Source organism: Molothrus ater, chromosome 6 (assembly GCF_012460135.2).
Source record: "Molothrus ater isolate BHLD 08-10-18 breed brown headed cowbird chromosome 6, BPBGC_Mater_1.1, whole genome shotgun sequence".
In the NCBI taxonomy this organism is placed as follows: domain Eukaryota; kingdom Metazoa; phylum Chordata; class Aves; order Passeriformes; family Icteridae; genus Molothrus; species Molothrus ater.
In genome coordinates, this window is record NC_050483.2 from 10,984,414 (window position 1) to 11,001,879 (window position 17,466).

Sequence of the window (17,466 nt, forward strand, 5' to 3'; positions counted from 1 at the left end):
CTTTGGACTAAGTGTCATAACAATTTTGTTTTTAAACTTTTAAAGCCAAATGTTATTGCTAGCCCGAGGTATAACACTGATTTACACTTGCACTTCCATTTATTTGCATCAGCCCAAAATTCTACGGCCAACTTTACTGCCAGGAGAAGAATTTGTTTGTGAAGGTCTCCGTGTGCTGCTGGATCCTGATGGCAGAGAAGAAGCCACAGGAGGACTGCTTGGAGGGCCTCATATCCTCCCTGCTGAAGGAGCTTTGTTCCTTACCACTTACAGAATTATATTTAAAGGCACTCCTCATGATCAACTGGGTAAGACAATCCAAACAGTGGTAATTGTGGTCTTTCAGATAGGCAGGATTTTGAGCTGGCCTGTCTGCCTATTCAAGCATCAACATCATTAAGCAGTTTTTTTCAGATACTGGAAGCAAGTGAAAGGAAAAATATTCATGAGTTGGTATTCTACCTAAAATTATTGCTTGGAAATAACAGTATTTTCTTAATATGTCAGCTCTTCTGAATGATATTTTTTCATAGTTTAACAATTGCTATTTCTAATCAGATTGTCAGTCAGAAGTATTAAAGTGGAAAGTTCATGGTCATATGTAAAGATATCAAGTATATAATTTCTGTTTATAAGTTAGGTATTGCATTATGAAATTTGAATAAACTTGAAATTGTTTCTTTACCCCCTAGCAGCCTAGGTTTTGGGGGTGCATTTCCATTATGTAGAAAGACTCAGAAGGAAGGAGAATATTTTTCTAATAATCACAGCTGAAATAGAGTAGAAATTCAGATTACAAATGACGCTTTAGGAATTTGCCAACTTTTCGGGTATTTTGCCTGAAATTAATCCTGTACCATCATGTTCATGTTGCTTGGTACTTATTCACTGTTGTTTATTCCAGTGAGAGTGTGAGCAGAGGTTGTGTGGTCTGACAAGTGTCTGTGTTGTATCCTCAGTTGGGGAGCAGACCGTGATCCGGAGCTTTCCCATCGCCTCCATGACCAAGGAGAAGAAGATCAGTATCCAGAACCAGCTGCAGCAGAGCATGCAGGAAGGGCTGCAGATCAGTTCAGCCACTTTTCAGGTAAAAGGAAGTTTAGTGAAAATTTATGTGGCTACAGGCAGCTCAGAATATTTACGAGCAGCACTTTGCCCTGGTATTTGTGAGGAGTCTGGTTCTCTGCCCTGTAAGGTCAACAGACAAGGCAGAACTCATAGAAACCCTGGCATTTCTTGGCCCTCTTGGTATTTACAGAGGGTTGCTATCTTCACATTGGATTTCTTTCACTGCTTTCCTCACCTATTTTGGAACCAGAAAAGGGCTGGTTTTGGTCCAGAATCCCTGCATGTAAGTAGAGGCCTAGGGAGAACCTGCTTCCTCTCTCCTCCAGCTACATGGAATCAATATGGAAAAGCTCTGAGTGTTGCTTTCTTCTCAAGGTTTATCACTTCACCAGCTTTCTGTTAAAATCCATGGCAGAAAGTCCTGGAATGTTGCACATGGAAGCTGCACTCCAGGAATCTTCAGGGTAGAACCAATGAGCCTCTATATGACAGTCACAAATCCTGGAATTTTCTGTAGGGTCCCATCAGTGTGTTCAGCAGAAGTGTGTATTGCAGGGCAATTGATAGAGATGTGCTGGTAAAAATTAGGAATCCTGCAATCTTTCCTGAATTTTCCTTCTTGGTTTTGATCTTAACTGTGGTCAAACCCTAAGAGATCAGAAGCTGCAAGCAAAGAATTCTGTATCATGGACTGAAAGTAGACTGCAGTGCTTAAGATATGAAATACTTTGCTGGGTTGACTGACTGCAGAAGCGTATTTTCATTGAGAACAATAACTCCAACATTTGAAACCATAACAAAACAGCATTTTACTAATTCCTTACAGTAATGAACATGATTTAGCTGTTCATCCTTCAGTATCCTCTTCAAAAGCACAAAATTAGGAATGTCAATGAGTAAAACTAGCAAAAAAAAAGTTGTTCTTGTGGACTTTTGAGGGGACTTTTATTTTCCAGAAATCTTTTTACCAGAATACTTAGCATGCTTCAATGATGTGATAAATACAGACACAGCTCAGTGTTTTCAGAGCTGGATTCTGGTCAAACATCATCTTTGCTTTTGTTTAGCATAGTTTTGTATTAGGTTATGAGAACAAAAACAAGCCACAAACAGTTTATTCCCTGTCCCCTATGTAACAGCCAGGGTTCAACACAGGGGATGAAATAGCCCCTCCCCTTTCTTTATTAATTATGATTTTCAGATGGGTTTGTGTGCAGCTATGCTGTTTGGTATCTTTAAAACTTCAGATCTGTGTAACCCTGAAAGGCTGAAGGGCTCCTTTCAAGGAGGTCCTAGAACAACAGAGCCATTAGTCATTTGGAAAGTATTTACAAAACAAGTGAAATTGGAAAAGCAAGGATGAAATCCACCTCCTAGATCGCAAGCAAAGGAATTTAAAAGGTGTCTAGGTATGTGCTCAGAAACAGAGCTCTAGGATATTTCTTTGTTTGTTTTCTCCACATTCTTAGAGTTCTTCTGGGCCTTTTTATGGATTCCGTATTTTCTGTCTCTTATTTGTTTTCCCCAAATTGTTGACTTGCTTTCAGCAGAGGATGATTGGATGGGATTTTTTCCCCCCCACAGAACCTTTCAAAAAAGCATTTTTAATCAAGTGGATGGATCAGTGTTGAATAGCACAAGGTTATTTCCTTTTTAAGGAGCAGATTTCACTATCACCTTTTTTACTAGCAATTTTCTGTACTTTGCAAGGTGAGGCCAAAATTGGAACATCTTAGTAATAGAAATATAATGGTTGTGACACATGAATGCTGAAATTGCTGGTTTGCTGAGTCTTTGAAGTGCATTACCAACCTCAGCTCCCAGTGTAGGGGCAGAGCTGGCAGACTATTTCCCAGCTAAGCTGTCCCATGTGACCAGAATTTGAACTGCTGTAGATGTCTTAGTGCCAGCGCTACAACTTGGATTTACCAAAATATTTTGTATTTGATCTTATGAGAATTCCAGATGCTGCCTAGTGAAGATACCTTAGTATTAGGACATGAATTTAAAAAAGGAAAAAAAAAATTCTTAAAATGTGTAATAGCTGTCAAAATAAATGAGACCTATGTACATGTACTTGTATTTTCTGAAGGTCATAATACTGTGAAAGTATGGGAATTTTGCTACTATATATTAGAATCTTTCAATTTCTGAAATTCTCAGATTGTTTTCCAGTGTCTAACATGTCATGTCTTTAATACACAGTTAATTAAAGTAGCATTTGATGAAGAAGTCAGTCCTGAAGTGGTGGAAATATTTAAGAAACAATTGATGAAGTTCCGCTACCCTCAGTCCATCTTCAGCACTTTTGCCTTTGCAGCTGGGCAAACAGCACCACAGATAATTCTCCCCAAACAGAAAGAAAAGAACACTTCATTCCGGTACAGCCTTTCTTCCTTTCTTATCTTTTCCTACTGATGTTCTTGTCTTGTGTTATCCAAATGCACTGAACAACCTGAAAGCTCTGCACAAGTGGAGATCATGTCAAAATAAGTGATTGCTAGTTTGCATCTCTTTGTATTTCCTGAGTAAGAAATAGATTAGTAGGGTAGAGATATTTATTTGGGATAGGAATTATATTATTGATCTAAACTTCTGGCTGCAGTAGATTTGAATTACTGCATTTTGAAACAGACAAAATAGAAGTAGCAACTTGAGCTATGCAACCTCAACATGGAAAGAAGAATGTGTATTACTTTATAATTAGTAGCCTAGCCACTTAAAGCCTGATGAGAATTAGGATTAATTTTACCCTGTGCATTTGCCTGACTGGTTTTTAATTTAGAGTTTGAGCTTTGGGTCCTCTTTTAAATTTTATGTTCCATGTTAATTTTTATTGGACCAGCTGCACCATTAGTCTGTTCCAGAGTGGTGGCTCCTGTGATTCTTTGTTGATTAGTGCATTGTTGACACAGGAAATAGAATCCCAAGCTAGTCATGAAATCCTAAAACTTAAATATAATTTCTATCTTTCCTGCCTTTACTTTGGCAACTTTCTAGTTTTATCACAGTACTAGCAAAATAAAAAAAACTAAAGAATGAAAAAAACCTAAAGAATTTTTCTACTGGTAATGAACCTCTTTAATGATGATATTCATTACCAGTAGAAAAAAAAGACACAAATTTATCTTAAAGTAATACAATTTTTGTTTAAAAATTAACATAGGAAGCAATTTTTCTGAAGTTTACGGTTGTTGTATTAAGTGAAGAACGATTCAATCCATTTTATTTGCATTCTCTCTAGAAATCTGTAAATGCTATCAGGCAGAATCAGATGAATGTTTCCAAATGCTTTTGTTGTTCTGGATTTACAGTACCTTCTCCAAAAGCATTGTGAAGGGAGCAAAACGTGCTGGGAAGATGACAATAGGGCGCCAGTACTTACTGAAGAAGAAAACAGGAACCATAGTGGAGGAGAGAGGGAATCGGCCTGGCTGGAATGAAGAGGATGATATCTCTGGTAAGAGTGTGACTTCTCTGTCCATGTTGGTTAATAAACCTGTCCTGTTATGCTTCCATTCTCATACTGAATGAAAAATGCCTTCAAGAAGAAATTGAAGCGTTTTCCTAGACAGGAGAGAGAAGGGCTTCAAGAGGAGCGTTTAGTGAGTGTTTTCTTTTGCAATGAGAAGAGGAAGTTGGCTTAATTCAGTGGTACAGCAAAGTACTAGATTGCTTTTTAATTATCAAACTATTTAGATATGATATCTTTTAGATCATTTTTACATCATGCTGGTGGAGATGAAACAGCACAGAAGCATGCTGCAGCTTCCATTTATCTCTAGACATCTGACACCTGCAGCTAGTCTGTGATGAGGAAGCAGTAACTGGTGAGGTGCAAGAGGGAGTAAATTGGAGACTTTAGTGGATGTGGAACTGAGAAATGATTTCTGAAAGCAGCAGAACTCGTTACTACTGAAAACACTACTTCCCGTATTTTTGGTTGAAATTATTTTGGGGTAGAAGGTAGAAAGAGGTTTGGGCTCTTTGTGCAGTTTGCGTGATGGTGTGGCATTTGACTTTTCCCAAAAAGCCTCTTTTCCTTCTCCCAAATGCTGCTTGGATATTCTTCTCTGGACCACTGCTAATTTATAATAAACCACTAGAGGGAACCAGATTCTCCTGTACATAAACAGGTGTTGTTTTGTCAAAGCATTCTTTCTTTAAAAAAAAAACATCGCCATCTCAGATAATGAAGTGTTCTTCAAACACTGATAATTTCTTCCAAACATCAAACAAGCCGAATTTTGCTGTTGAATATTTGGTCACTGAGCAAGGCAATTCATGTGACTTAAGAACAGATGTATGAGAGTTGTCTAAAGCAGGAATGAAGCCTCTGTTCTCTCTGAAATGGAAGAAAGCCATTCCAGGCAAGCTTCAAAATACTGTTTCTCTTCTTTCATTCCAGATAAAGTGAGGAGAAGTAAGCAAAAGAAAGCTTTGGAAAACAGAGTGTCTTTAGAGTGCTAAAAAATTACCTTCTTAATTGAATTTCCAGCATCTTCCTGAAGTGCTGAGTTAGCATGTGCTCTGATGTTATGTGTTCTTTGGGTCAGAAGCAATTCTGCAGGCTGGAACTGGGTGATTTTGGGATGATTTTGTGTCCTTCACCCAGAGACACCAAGCACAGTGTACACCTGTGTACTCACAGTCTCTTGATGATGAAGAAGTTTGCAGAATTTTTGCACTGCTGATACAAAAAACAGCAGTATTCTTCCATGAACACAGGTGCTGTATAAGATTAGTGACAGTCACTTTTTTCCTTCCCTAAAAAAAATCTAAAATTACAACTTGTGAGTCTCTAGACCTGGTTTCCAGGTGTCTTGGCTGGGAATGTGTTAAGGTGACCAGAGGCTGAGTTTGCTGCTCTCTCCATGCAGCACTGGCACATCAGGGAAGGGAGCTGTCAGCAGCAGTGCCTCTGCTCCAGACAGAGTGCAGAGAGCACAGGCAGCAATCACTGCAATTCCTTTTGTATTGACTGCTGTGGCTTTGGCTTTGGTTTTGACTTGTTTGCAAGTCTCAAAAACTGCAGTATAGGTAACTATGCAGCTCTGCCAACAATGAACTGTCTACAGCAGGTGATGCACTTGAAAAAGAATTGTTAAAGATAGGGCTGGAAGGAACTTGATGAGATCAAGTAGTTCAACTCTCTGCCCCAAGGCAAGATCAACATACTTCATCTGTTCCTCATAGGTGTTGCCAGACTTCTTCTTAAAAGCTTTCAAAGGTGGAGGTTCCACAGTTCTAGGCAGCTCATACCAATACTGAAACCATCCTTAATGCTGGAGAAAACAAGCAATTCTCTGAGATTCAGGACTAAACATCCTCTTGCTGCAATTTAAACCCTTTCTTACTCTGCCACTGTATACAGATAGATGAGATGATTCCCCTAGTTCTGATTGCAATGCATGATGTATTTATGATCTATTGTAGTATTTTTCTGTTATCTTCTCAATGTTAAATCTATTCTTTCAGTTCTTTGTTTATTAGTCTTGATGGACTTCTGATCCTCTTCATTGCTCTCTTCTCAGGCTTCTTTAGGTAGTCCACATCTAACTTGCAATGTGATTTTGAAAACTGGGTACAGTACTGTAGTTATGAGTTGTTGCCAATGAACATCTGATTTCCCTCAAATTCCTCCTCATCTCTTTGTTTTCAGAGTTTAGAATATCTCAATCATTAGTAAATTCTTTTTCTTATAGTAGTCATATGGGTGTGTTCAATAAAACAAGAGACTGAAACCTTCTTTTCTAAATAGTCATATCTCAAGAACAGTAAAATAGAGGATTATTCCTTAGTTTTTCAAAATCAAATAAATCGTGTTAAACTTGAGGCAGCAAAATGTCTTCATCTCCCTCTTCAGCTTAAGGACATGGATAGGAGCTCTTATGTTTAGCTTTTTATGCACAGGAGAGTATTTTGCCAAGTCTAATCACCAATGTACCTGCTTTCATGAGAGAAAAATCCATTTAGGAAAAAATACTTCACAAAATGCACCCTCATCTTGAGTCAGTTATAGCTTTCCTTTCAAAACCTTTGAATACCAAGATTTTGTATGACCCAAAAGAATTATTTCTAAAGCTCATTTAAATTTGTTTCTCATTAGTGCACTTCATACTTCAGATGTTCTGTGACTTCTTCTTACCATGACAAATATGAAAAAAGAGGAAAAAGAGGGCAGATCCAGAGTGTTCAACTTTATTCTTTAGATAAAATAAAGAGGTTTTTTTCTTTAGCTGAAAGGGCAAAGAAAATTTTTCATTTAGCTTTTATGCTTAAGATGAAAAAAAATCAGAGGTACTACTTCTGTAAATTCTGAATGTTGTCTACTGCCAGTGAAATATTAATCATAGCATAATTTTTATTTTCTAAATAAATTCCACTTTTATGAAGTCCTGTTTTAAGTTTAAATCCTCATATACTTTTCAGTGCCTCATCCATGAAGAAATAGGTCTCATATGCACATATTTCAATGCTTGAGGTGGTAGCAAGTAACTGATACGTGCTGTGAGCAGTAAATCTGCTCTCAGAAGTATTTGGAAATGCTTGAAAGTGTCACTAATAGGCAGGTGGCAGGTTTTGTACAAAGACCTTGCTTGACTTGAATTTCAGAGTAGTTTGAACTTGTGACATAGTTTTTTATCTCTCATGGTTGAAGTTTTTTCTGCTTTGGAAAGGGCAGCTGATATGCATGGCTGAAGAAAGCTGCTGGCTGACACTGAAACTGAGACATTCAGAACCCAACAGTCATCTCTTGTGAAATTACAACACTGAAACATTTAAAGCCTTAAAAAGATTGTTACCTCTTCTGAAGATAGTTTAAAAAAATTGTGTTGTTCACTTTTATATTGAATGTGTAATGACTCTGTAAAGAAATTGTAAATTGGTAAAGAAAGATTATCTGTCTTCAGTTCAAATGAATATGTGAATAACTTTCTCTAGGATTTTAGCTAGAGAGATATCAGCCATGCCAGTAGGTAACTTGGTGCTATAGTCAGATTTGCTGACAAAATACTATTTTAGTGTTTATAAATTTAGTGGGGTTTGTGGTTTGCATGTCCTGGACCTTGCCATTCATCACCGAGAGCAGCACAAACTTGTTTGGAAGAAAGTAGCATTGTTTGCTGTGCAACTGCTGGCCTCCCCAGTAAGATTATTCCCTTCAGTTTCAGATGACAGTGAGCTGCACACCAGTGGTACCCTGAAAGCATCAGAAAAATCAACCATGGAGCAGTTAGTGGAAAGAGCCTGCTTCAGAGACTATCAGCGCTTGGGGCTGGGCACCATCAGCACCAATTCCTCTCGCTCCAAAACAGAATACTTGAGAATAACTGCACTGAACAGGATGTATTCCCTTTGCAGGAGGTGAGTTTGTCAATTCTCTGAAGTAGCTGAAACTAGAGACACTTGTATGTATAGCTGCATTAATGTATTTGCATTTAGCATGTCTTCTGTTCCAAAATAAAAAAGCAAGCTTCAGAAGCAATTATAAATAACTATTTTCTTCAAATTAAAAAATGTGTGTTAGAGTTCACTTCATGAAAGTATTTACTTTCAAAGTTTGTCATGTGCTGAAAGTCACATGCTGTGTTTTAGCACATCAGTGTTACTAAGTCCTTTCTTTTTGTTGTGAAAGCTGATGTAGTTTGCTGACACTGCCCACAAAAATTACTTTTAATACAAAAGCCTATCTGCATGAGTCATATCAGAAGACATTTGCATTCTCTAGAGCCAGTTTAGGCTGGTCATTGCTTTCATTATGGACAATGGAATTGCCAGGAAGAAGGGCACAGAAGAAAAATACTAGATCCTTTCTTGTTTTCTGACTTGTCTAGAGTACAGGTTTTGTTTAGTCACCATGGAGTACAACGCAGATGAAGGCATGAAATCTGTCCATTTTCATTATGCTTTGAACATTATGTGGACAACCCTTTCCTCCCCTAAAACCACAAGTTTTTATTACTCTCTAGGCTTTTTTTTAACTACAATTAGTATCTGAAAGAATTACAGATCTCAGTATATAAATGCTTACCTACTGCTATATTACTGTGGTTGCTGTGTAGACTGTAAATAGCATGTACATTTATTTTGTCTGAGGGCAGTTGAATAAATGTCCAAGAATTGAATTTGCAGAAATAGTGTATATTGTAGAGGGAATAAAAGTTATCTACTAAGCAGTTATCTAGTAACAGCTGTTTCTTGTTCCTCATCTTAGTTTCTTCTTAACACATTAAATTGGCACTTAAGTTGATTTTTTTTTTTTGGAGGCAATAGAAAATTATATTTCATATTGTTTGAAGCCTTCTTTCACTAACATGAACAAAACTACCATCTTGCTTTGTTTTCTATCTTTAAAGTATTATATCAGTGAATGTTCTAATCTCTTAGTGCATTGCAATGTTTTAACAGAACACAAAAATGCAGTGTCAAGCACTCTGTTCCAAGGACTCCAACTGTAAAATTTAAATATATTTTTCCATAAACGAAAGACTATTGTTTTCATTGTGATACTTCAGGCAATCTAACATTCTTTCCTTTCAATTCTCATATTTCATATACAATTGTCAAAATGGAACTACTGCATCATCTGTGTACCTCAAAATTGTGTTTTCTGTCATGCTTAAAAATATGGCTTTATTATAGTGATAGATAAGAGATGTGCTAAGAAGAAAAATACTACCAAATAAAATGGAACCTTAGATGGAAAGTGATTAGTAATGAGAGTCTTACAAATTTTTCATAATTTAATTTCTATTTAAAATGCAGTTTGCTTAATGTATTTGCTAGGCTTGGACTAAAAATTACTTTAAAAATAAAAGTCATTCTAACAGTTAAAGTGTATTTCATTAAGGCTTAAAGTGCTATTCATTAAGTTCATTAAGACAGTTCAAGTGTATTTCATTAAGACGTGTTTTCAGCTTGTAATTTTAGAAATGTTCTTTTTATTGCTGAGCATTTTGAAAGCAATTTTAATTGTTTATTTTTTTTTTATTTTTTTTCCCTTTGCTGTCCATGCAGCTATCCTGGGCTGCTGGTGGTCCCTCAGTCTGTGCAGGACAGCAGCCTGCAGAGGGTGGCTCGCTGCTACCGCCACAACCGCCTGCCCGTGGTGTGCTGGAAGAACACCAAAAACAGCACTCTGCTCCTCAGGTCTGGGGGCTTCCATGGGAAAAGTGTGGTGGGCCTCTTCAAATCCCAGAACACACATCCCACGGGTGAGTGGGTGCAGCCAGGCTCTCTGTAGAAGGAGTTTCATGTGGAAATGCTGATTTTGCCAGAGGAAAATCAGTGATTTGGTTGAACCAGAAGTCTCAGGGTGTAAGCGGTTATCTGATGTTATTAGTTACCATGTGTCAAAATCCTGAATGGTATGAAAGCAGTTCAAAAAATGTGAATGAATAATTTAGAGATTGGACCAACACAAGATTTATCAGAATAGTTCGTTTTAGTTTTTCAGAGGAGTATAATATTAGGGTAACATTAATTTTGGAAATAACATTCATCGACTTCCATCATTCACAGGCAGTGTTTAGGATACTTCTGACTGCCTGGATTTCCATCTCATGCTAATGGCTTTTTCAGAGTTAATTTCATGCCAAGAATGAGTCAGTATTTTCTTTAATCAAACTGATAGTTGTTTAGAAATTATTCCAGAATTAGGCCATAATTTTGCTTTTTGGAGGAAAAGGAAATGTGAGGTCGAATTGGAGTACCAAAAACTCATTAAAGTATCAGAGAGGTTCTTATGTCCTGTTTATGTTTGCATTTTTCCCCAGTAATGGCTAAAAGGTGAGTAAAAGTTTTCACTCTATTCAAGTGTGTTCTGTAGAATTTTTCAAAACCTATAAGAAGCATACTGTACACTTATAACAAGTGCCATAAAAGTCATTTGAAGATTATGATTTAAATATTTTTACATAGCCCTCCATAATTTTTCCTTCACAGAATACCTTTATGTAACCCATGTTCTTCTTACTTTTAAGAGCAATTTTATCAGACATATTGAGGTTTTGTGTGTGTCAAATGCACCTTTAAAATCTCATTATTTCAAAGATATTAGAAAAATGTTTTTAATGTTAGACAGTATCTGGACTGACTGTTAAGGCTAATTTGCGAATCACTAATTATCTGCTGAATATTCATTGCTATAACACTGATTGAATGTATCTCTTCAGTGTTTTGTGGGAACATTTTTTAGTTGGAGTGATGAGCAATGAGGGCAATGAACTGAAATTTATATAATGTGTTTTTGTTGAAAGGATTAATAGAATGAATCAGTGAAGTACCAGCAGTAGTTGACACAGCAGCTGCCAAAGCTAATGGCTACACCAGTTCTCCCACATCCTTATGGTGTGAATCCCAGGCAATTCAAATATTAGTCTTCAGCTGATTTAATATTGGTTGTCCTGGATGAAATACAGATGAGGCATCTTTAACCTGGTACAACTAGAATAAATAGAAAAAGTACTTTTTTTGAGACTATTGCAGGAATTGTCTCAAAATTATGTAAAGACAAACACTTTGATGTTTTCTGAAGTACTTTTCTGATGGCTTCTTTTCTTAAATTTATATAAAGTTTATATAATTCTAACTTAATGTCATGGTTTGACACTGTCAAACCAATACACTTAATTTTATATAAGTCTATATTTTATATAGACTTTTATATTGCCATTGCCATATTCTCCACCAGAATATTATGGAGTAGATAAATGGATTGACAATAGCTGTGTCTGACAGATACTTGCTTTTGGAGTTACTGCTCCTTTTAAAGTGTGAAGAAGATGGAGACTTCCCTCAGGAAGGCACAGCAAGGAATTTGGAGAATATTTCTAGGGTGTTTATGTTACTTTTAATGGAGTTGAAGCTTGTTGAAACAAAAGTGATCAGCAAAGGTAGTTGTACACAGCTGTCTCAGCAGGAGTTGTGTGCAGTGAAGGGAAGTCTATAATGGAAAACGCGTTGTGAAGCAAACTGAGAGGACAAAGAGAATCTGAAGTTAAATTCAAGTTGACAAATTCATTCTTTCCTAAATAGGAGTAGGTTTTTATTGGTCAGTTCTGGGTTGATACAGAGAAACAAGGGGGGCCTGCTGGAACTTGGTGAACATTTTTGTGATTTCCTGTTACGTGGTGTGTTACGCAAGCTTTCAAAGCATAGTTGGAGGTCACTGTGTTATATAAGAAGCACAGAACATATTTTTTGAGAAATTATGTACAGTACTTAATTTCTGTGTGGAGCCAAACTTCATGTGCCACAGAATTGTCTTTTCTAACATCTATCAAAAAAAAAAGATTATTAACAGATGTTCAGATATGAAATGGAGAGTATATATCTTTTGAAATGTTTCTGCAAGTGTTTCTGAATTTGACCTCTCTGGGAATTCTGTTCCAGAGCACTGTAGTTCTAAATATGACATTCTACACCTAAATTAGCATTTATTGGTCAGCTACCCTATGGAAAGAACATTTATGTATCTTGGATGTAGTAACACTATCCAAGAGCAGTTATCTTGCTTCAGGCTGAATTATTGATTGTAACAGGACTTGTAAGATAAAGATGGAGCAACCTGTGACCAGACATATAAAGTACATATTAGCAATGCAGGACTAAGCAATGCATTTCTTTCCTGAGACAAAAACAAAATTAAATGGGATAAAATTGCTACCAGGATCTCCATCCCCCATCTTTTGTTAAATCCATGTTTCTGTGGTGACCTTCCCATGGGATACAGCATGTGAAAGGTGGTGATTTCATGGAAATCCCAGTTCATTGCTGGTAGGGGCAATGCTTTGAGTCACCTCTGTATGCTGCTGTGATGGGATGAGTTGTGCTGAGGATGACGGGACAGATTTTCCATCTCTAAACCATCACAAGGACATTTTTGCCCTCAGTCTTTAATTCTGGTATCTGCTTGGTCCAATGACAGACTTTGATGTAAGTTGAGCTGTTTTCTAAAATACACACAATACTCTTCACAAAATAAACCTTTGTAAGTGCAAGTGGTATAGACATTATCCTTTCATTTAGACAGCTCATTTCTTTTAATTTAACTAAATTGTTAAGACCTAAATTGACTTTTTGTAGTATTATTTCAAGGGCTAGGGAACCCAGAGATCATTTCAGTAGATTTCAGGATGTGTGTAAATCCTGCTTAGGAGTAGAAGAGAAAATAATGTTCCTGCTCAGGCTTTTTCCACTTGCTCAGAAAGAAACAGCATGATGTATCCTGCAGGAAACATCATCACTTCCTAATTGGACTTTCAATTTAGATACTAATTTCTATCTTGAAATTTCTTTTGCCACCTCCAGCTAATTAGCTTACTGTCTATTAGTCTCCAGCATAGAATCTGATTGGATCATCATTGGAGAAAACTATTTACAAATTACCATTGTATTTTGTCAAAATGTGCTCAATCGAGTTCTTTGACTCCGTCTCTTATTCCAAATGTTGGCTCTTGTGAGCAAGATACCAAGTCCTGGTTTAAGCAGCTATGAAACTTTTGCCCTACAGTAAGTCCAAAGATGGCTGCAAAAAACTGGAATTCCAAAAATTTTGTTTGGTATTTGAAAAAAAACCCAAACTGACTCATTGATACTGAACACTATTTTGTCATCATGCAATGGCCCAGGACCTGAGCTTCATCTCCTTTCCTTAGGTCCTTGCACCTGGACACAATGGGTGGAGTTTATGGTTGGGATCCCACAATGGTTGGCATTATTTGTTTTTCTCTTTTTTGAGGGTTTTTGGGATACCACAATGGTTGGCATTATTTGTTTTTCTTATTTTTGAGGGTTCTGTGTTTTGTTAATGGTTTCTTAACTTTTGTAATGGGCACTGTATCCCAAGGAATCTCCAAGTACAGGTACATAACCCTTTTCTAGAATGAGGAAGAACTGATTGAGTATGGTTTTGACTTACTTTTGTTAAAGAAATAATTCTATCTGTTCTCTGCACATTTTGCTGACAAGCACCACAACCTTAGAAATGTTACTTTTTGTTTGGAGACTGAAGGAAAAGCTGCATGATCTTTGCTCAGTTTGTGCTGATGTTATGGCTAGTGATGAATGTTTTAAGTAGTGACCATGAGGTGAAAGTTTCAGAAGTTCAACTTTGTGTGGAATGCAAGAGAACACTGCTGGATCCTGCTGTGCAGCCAAGTGATAAACAGCTTGTCATCAGAGGAGAGGCTTTTTGAACCTTTGATAGACAAACCAGGACATTTTCAATGCTCTGCTTTACACCGTAAGCCTTTTATTCTGTGCATTTACAAATTGTATTTTTCTTTTTTAATGCATTCCATTCTTCTTGTGACTCTAGCCCCCACTTCTCTAGAATCTTCAAGCAGTATAGAACAGGAGAAATACCTGCAAGCCTTGCTGAATGTGATATCCGTCCACTGCAAAAGGAATGGCAGTAACACCCTCACTGTCAGCCCAACCATTGCTCTGTCTCCAGGTAAAACTCCTCTGTACAGGGCTTTGCTCTGGCTCAGCTGAGACTTTTCTCTGATTTAGTGATAGTTCAGTGTTCCATAGGAATTCTGTTGTTTCTTTATTGTTAGGCTTTCCAGGTAGCCTGTTCACTCTTAGTTTCAGTGAATATGTTTCTCTGTGTAAAGGAAATTTGTAATCTTTCCTGAAATACTTTTCAATATTAATCTGGCAGTAAATTATTTTATAACTAATGAAGCATAAACTGCATATTGAATAAAAGACTACCAGATTTAAAAGGATGCAAAATCTGCTCTATTTTATATAATGAGGCAAAATCTGCTCTATTTTGTATAGTGAGGAAGTATGAGGTTGCAAGATCAGAACAGATAACATTGTTTAGCTGCAGCAGCAATGGAAGGCATAGAGGCCTCTTCATGCTTTACATACTCAAAATGGGTTTCTACTTAATGTAATTCCCAAATAGAGCTTTTTTTGCAGTGAAAATTAGTTCAAAAGACACTATTTGATTTATGCCTAGGTGGAGCCATGAAGAAGATAACCCATGTTTTATTTCAGTTATTTTATGATGAAACCTAGTGAGGTTTAGGTGAGGGTAACCCCAACGTGTCAGGAAGGACTGTGTGACTTGAAATTGTGTCTGTTTTGTCTTACTCAGTTGTAATTGCCCTAATACTGCCAAACAGTGGCTTTTCTTGTAAAGTAACACCATCCCAAAGTGTGTGTGCTTTGCTTCATTTATTGTAAAATATGTTGATTGCTTAGCTGTATCTAACACCTCCATACTGTTGCCAATGTACGCATTTGTGTTAAAAACTAAATCCAAAGTACAAAATTGGCAAGAATTCGCTGTATTGGGTGAAAAAGGGCATTTAATCAGTCATATTAAGTATTAGTCTGGTTAACACTGTAGCTTTTTTTAATCTTCTATTCTTTTTTTGGCTGACTTTAGGCACTGAAACGAGGGCTTCAAGAATGTCCACTGTGTTTAAGCAGGTAGTGCCAGGACATTTGGATGTAAATCTATCCAATAGCTTTGCTCGAGGAGGTTAGTAAGACTAGCTCAAAGTCTATTCTTTGAAGTAATAAATGATGAAAACTGTTAGTGAAATAAAAATAATTATACTCTTTACTGATTTGTTGCTCTGTGAAACAACAAAACAGAAATTAGATTGGCCTCAGTCCACAATATTATCTAATTTCTGTTCAAATCCTTTACTTTCCATTGAAATAAAGTTGGTTTCATTTGGAATTAGTGAAAAATTAAGCAGTCAGATAGGGATTATGTTTCTAAATAATTTGGGATTCATTCATGTTTTTAATTTGTCTATGTATGGCCTGAAAATGCATATTTTTATATAAGAATTCTATAGACTTTAGAATCTGCAATTACAAATCACTCCAATATGTGTCTGAAGCTTTGCTGATGCTTTATAACATTACAAATAATCTGTGAATAATTTTACTCCAAGTAGTAAGGACTTATGTAGCCAGGTGTAGTAGGTAGGGCAATACAGTGCATTTTTTGGAAATACTTATTCCTAGATACAGGGGCTCATCAGTGCCATTTCTACAAGAACATTTCTTTCTATTATGGGGATTCCATCTACTTCTACACCTTTAGTCTGATGAAGCTGTGATTTTTTTTTTATGTGAAACATGTACATAAATTAGTGCACCAAATTTCTTAAATGTAGGTTTGTTAAAATAGGGATGAATCTATTCCATAAAAGAGAGCATTTTATATTTGATTTATTACCTTTCAGCCATGAAGGCTCCTTCAACAGTTATTTCTAAGAATCTAAATGCTGTTTTTTTTCTCTTTTGATACTTTTAGCATCTGAAATTAGTTAGGTTTACATTGATCTGCTGAGGTTCATTGCAACCTAAATTTTCTTGTGGGATGCAAGACCTACAGCTCATATGGGGAAGGATGAAAATATTTTGTAGGGAAAAAAAATCTAGAAGAGGTGGGATGGGATTATGGAAATGAAGGAAGGAATAACAGAGAGGGAGGGAGAAAGGAAAATGCTCAGGGATGTGTAGGGAAGTGATGTGAGAATTGTAGCAGAAGGGAAGAGAGGAAGGGCAGGAGAGGACATGGGGATCACCAAAGACTGGGGAATTTTCATGAATCACAGGAATTCTGTGCATTTTCATTAATCATAGTCAATGCATATTTCCTATGTGAGAGTTTTGTTTATGTTCTGTGCTCTCTGTGTCGTTCCTGTGCTGTAGCTGAGGTGAATAAAGCAGGTGATGTGGGTGAGGAAGCTGGGGCTGAGCAGGGCAGGAGGCAGTGGGGGCTGCCACCCTGGGGTGAATGAATGGGGCTGAGCCCTGCAGCCCTGGCAGTGCTGCCCGCAGAGCTTTGCTTCTGCTCCATCCCCTGGTGCAGCCCAGGGGTGCTGAGGGCCAGGGAAGGGGCTGCAGATAAGGCAGGGAAAGCTCTCCTGGTGCTGGGTGGAAATTGTCCTTTGAAGATAAAGGGGTTACTGAAATAACTGCTGCTGGTTTCTAGGATTAGAGTTCGTGCTAAGTGTGATGGGATGAGTTTGTTGCTACTCAAAGAAGAAAAAAGGAGCCTGAAGACAGTATGAGGTTACAGCCATGGTGTTTTATTGGACAGTGGAGTCCCTTGGCTGAATTTCAGCAGTAATCAGGAGGAGGGCAGGGAAGTTATCTTGTGTCTTGCTGGATCTCTGCCACACCTGCCCTGTGTGTCTGAAAGGTGTCTGCTCACAGTTCAGCAGGACACAGGAGGACTCTGCTGAAACATGAGAATGTTTGACAAGTACAGTGGGAGCCCTGGGGAAGGTGAGAAGTTGACAGGGGAAGAGGGAACAGAGAAAGGGAATATCTCCCTGGAGAGAAGTAAACACTAGGGGGTTTTAGATTAGCTGACACAATTCTTTTAAAAGAAATTTAAAAATACACAGA

At 37.3% G+C, this 17,466-nt stretch overlaps 1 protein-coding gene across 5 annotated transcripts in view; it reads left to right on the plus strand.

The window, feature by feature from the left end:
* SBF2 (SET binding factor 2) overlaps positions 1-17,466 on the plus strand; it is a 231,945-nt gene that overhangs the window by 184,991 nt on the left and 29,488 nt on the right. For 3 of the 5 annotated variants that reach the window (XM_036384033.2, XM_036384035.2, XM_036384034.2), the window contains exons 22-28: positions 113-308; positions 960-1,087; positions 3,274-3,449; positions 4,383-4,528; positions 8,238-8,436; positions 10,090-10,286; positions 14,393-14,530. In XM_036384033.2, the coding sequence (XP_036239926.1) occupies positions 113-308; positions 960-1,087; positions 3,274-3,449; positions 4,383-4,528; positions 8,238-8,436; positions 10,090-10,286; positions 14,393-14,530 (1,180 nt within the window). Of the gene's footprint in view, positions 1-112; positions 309-959; positions 1,088-3,273; positions 3,450-4,382; positions 4,529-8,237; positions 8,437-10,089; positions 10,287-14,392; positions 14,531-15,478; positions 15,575-17,466 lie in introns of all 5 variants that reach the window. The other 2 variants (XM_036384030.2, XM_036384031.2) reach the window with 1 other exon arrangement.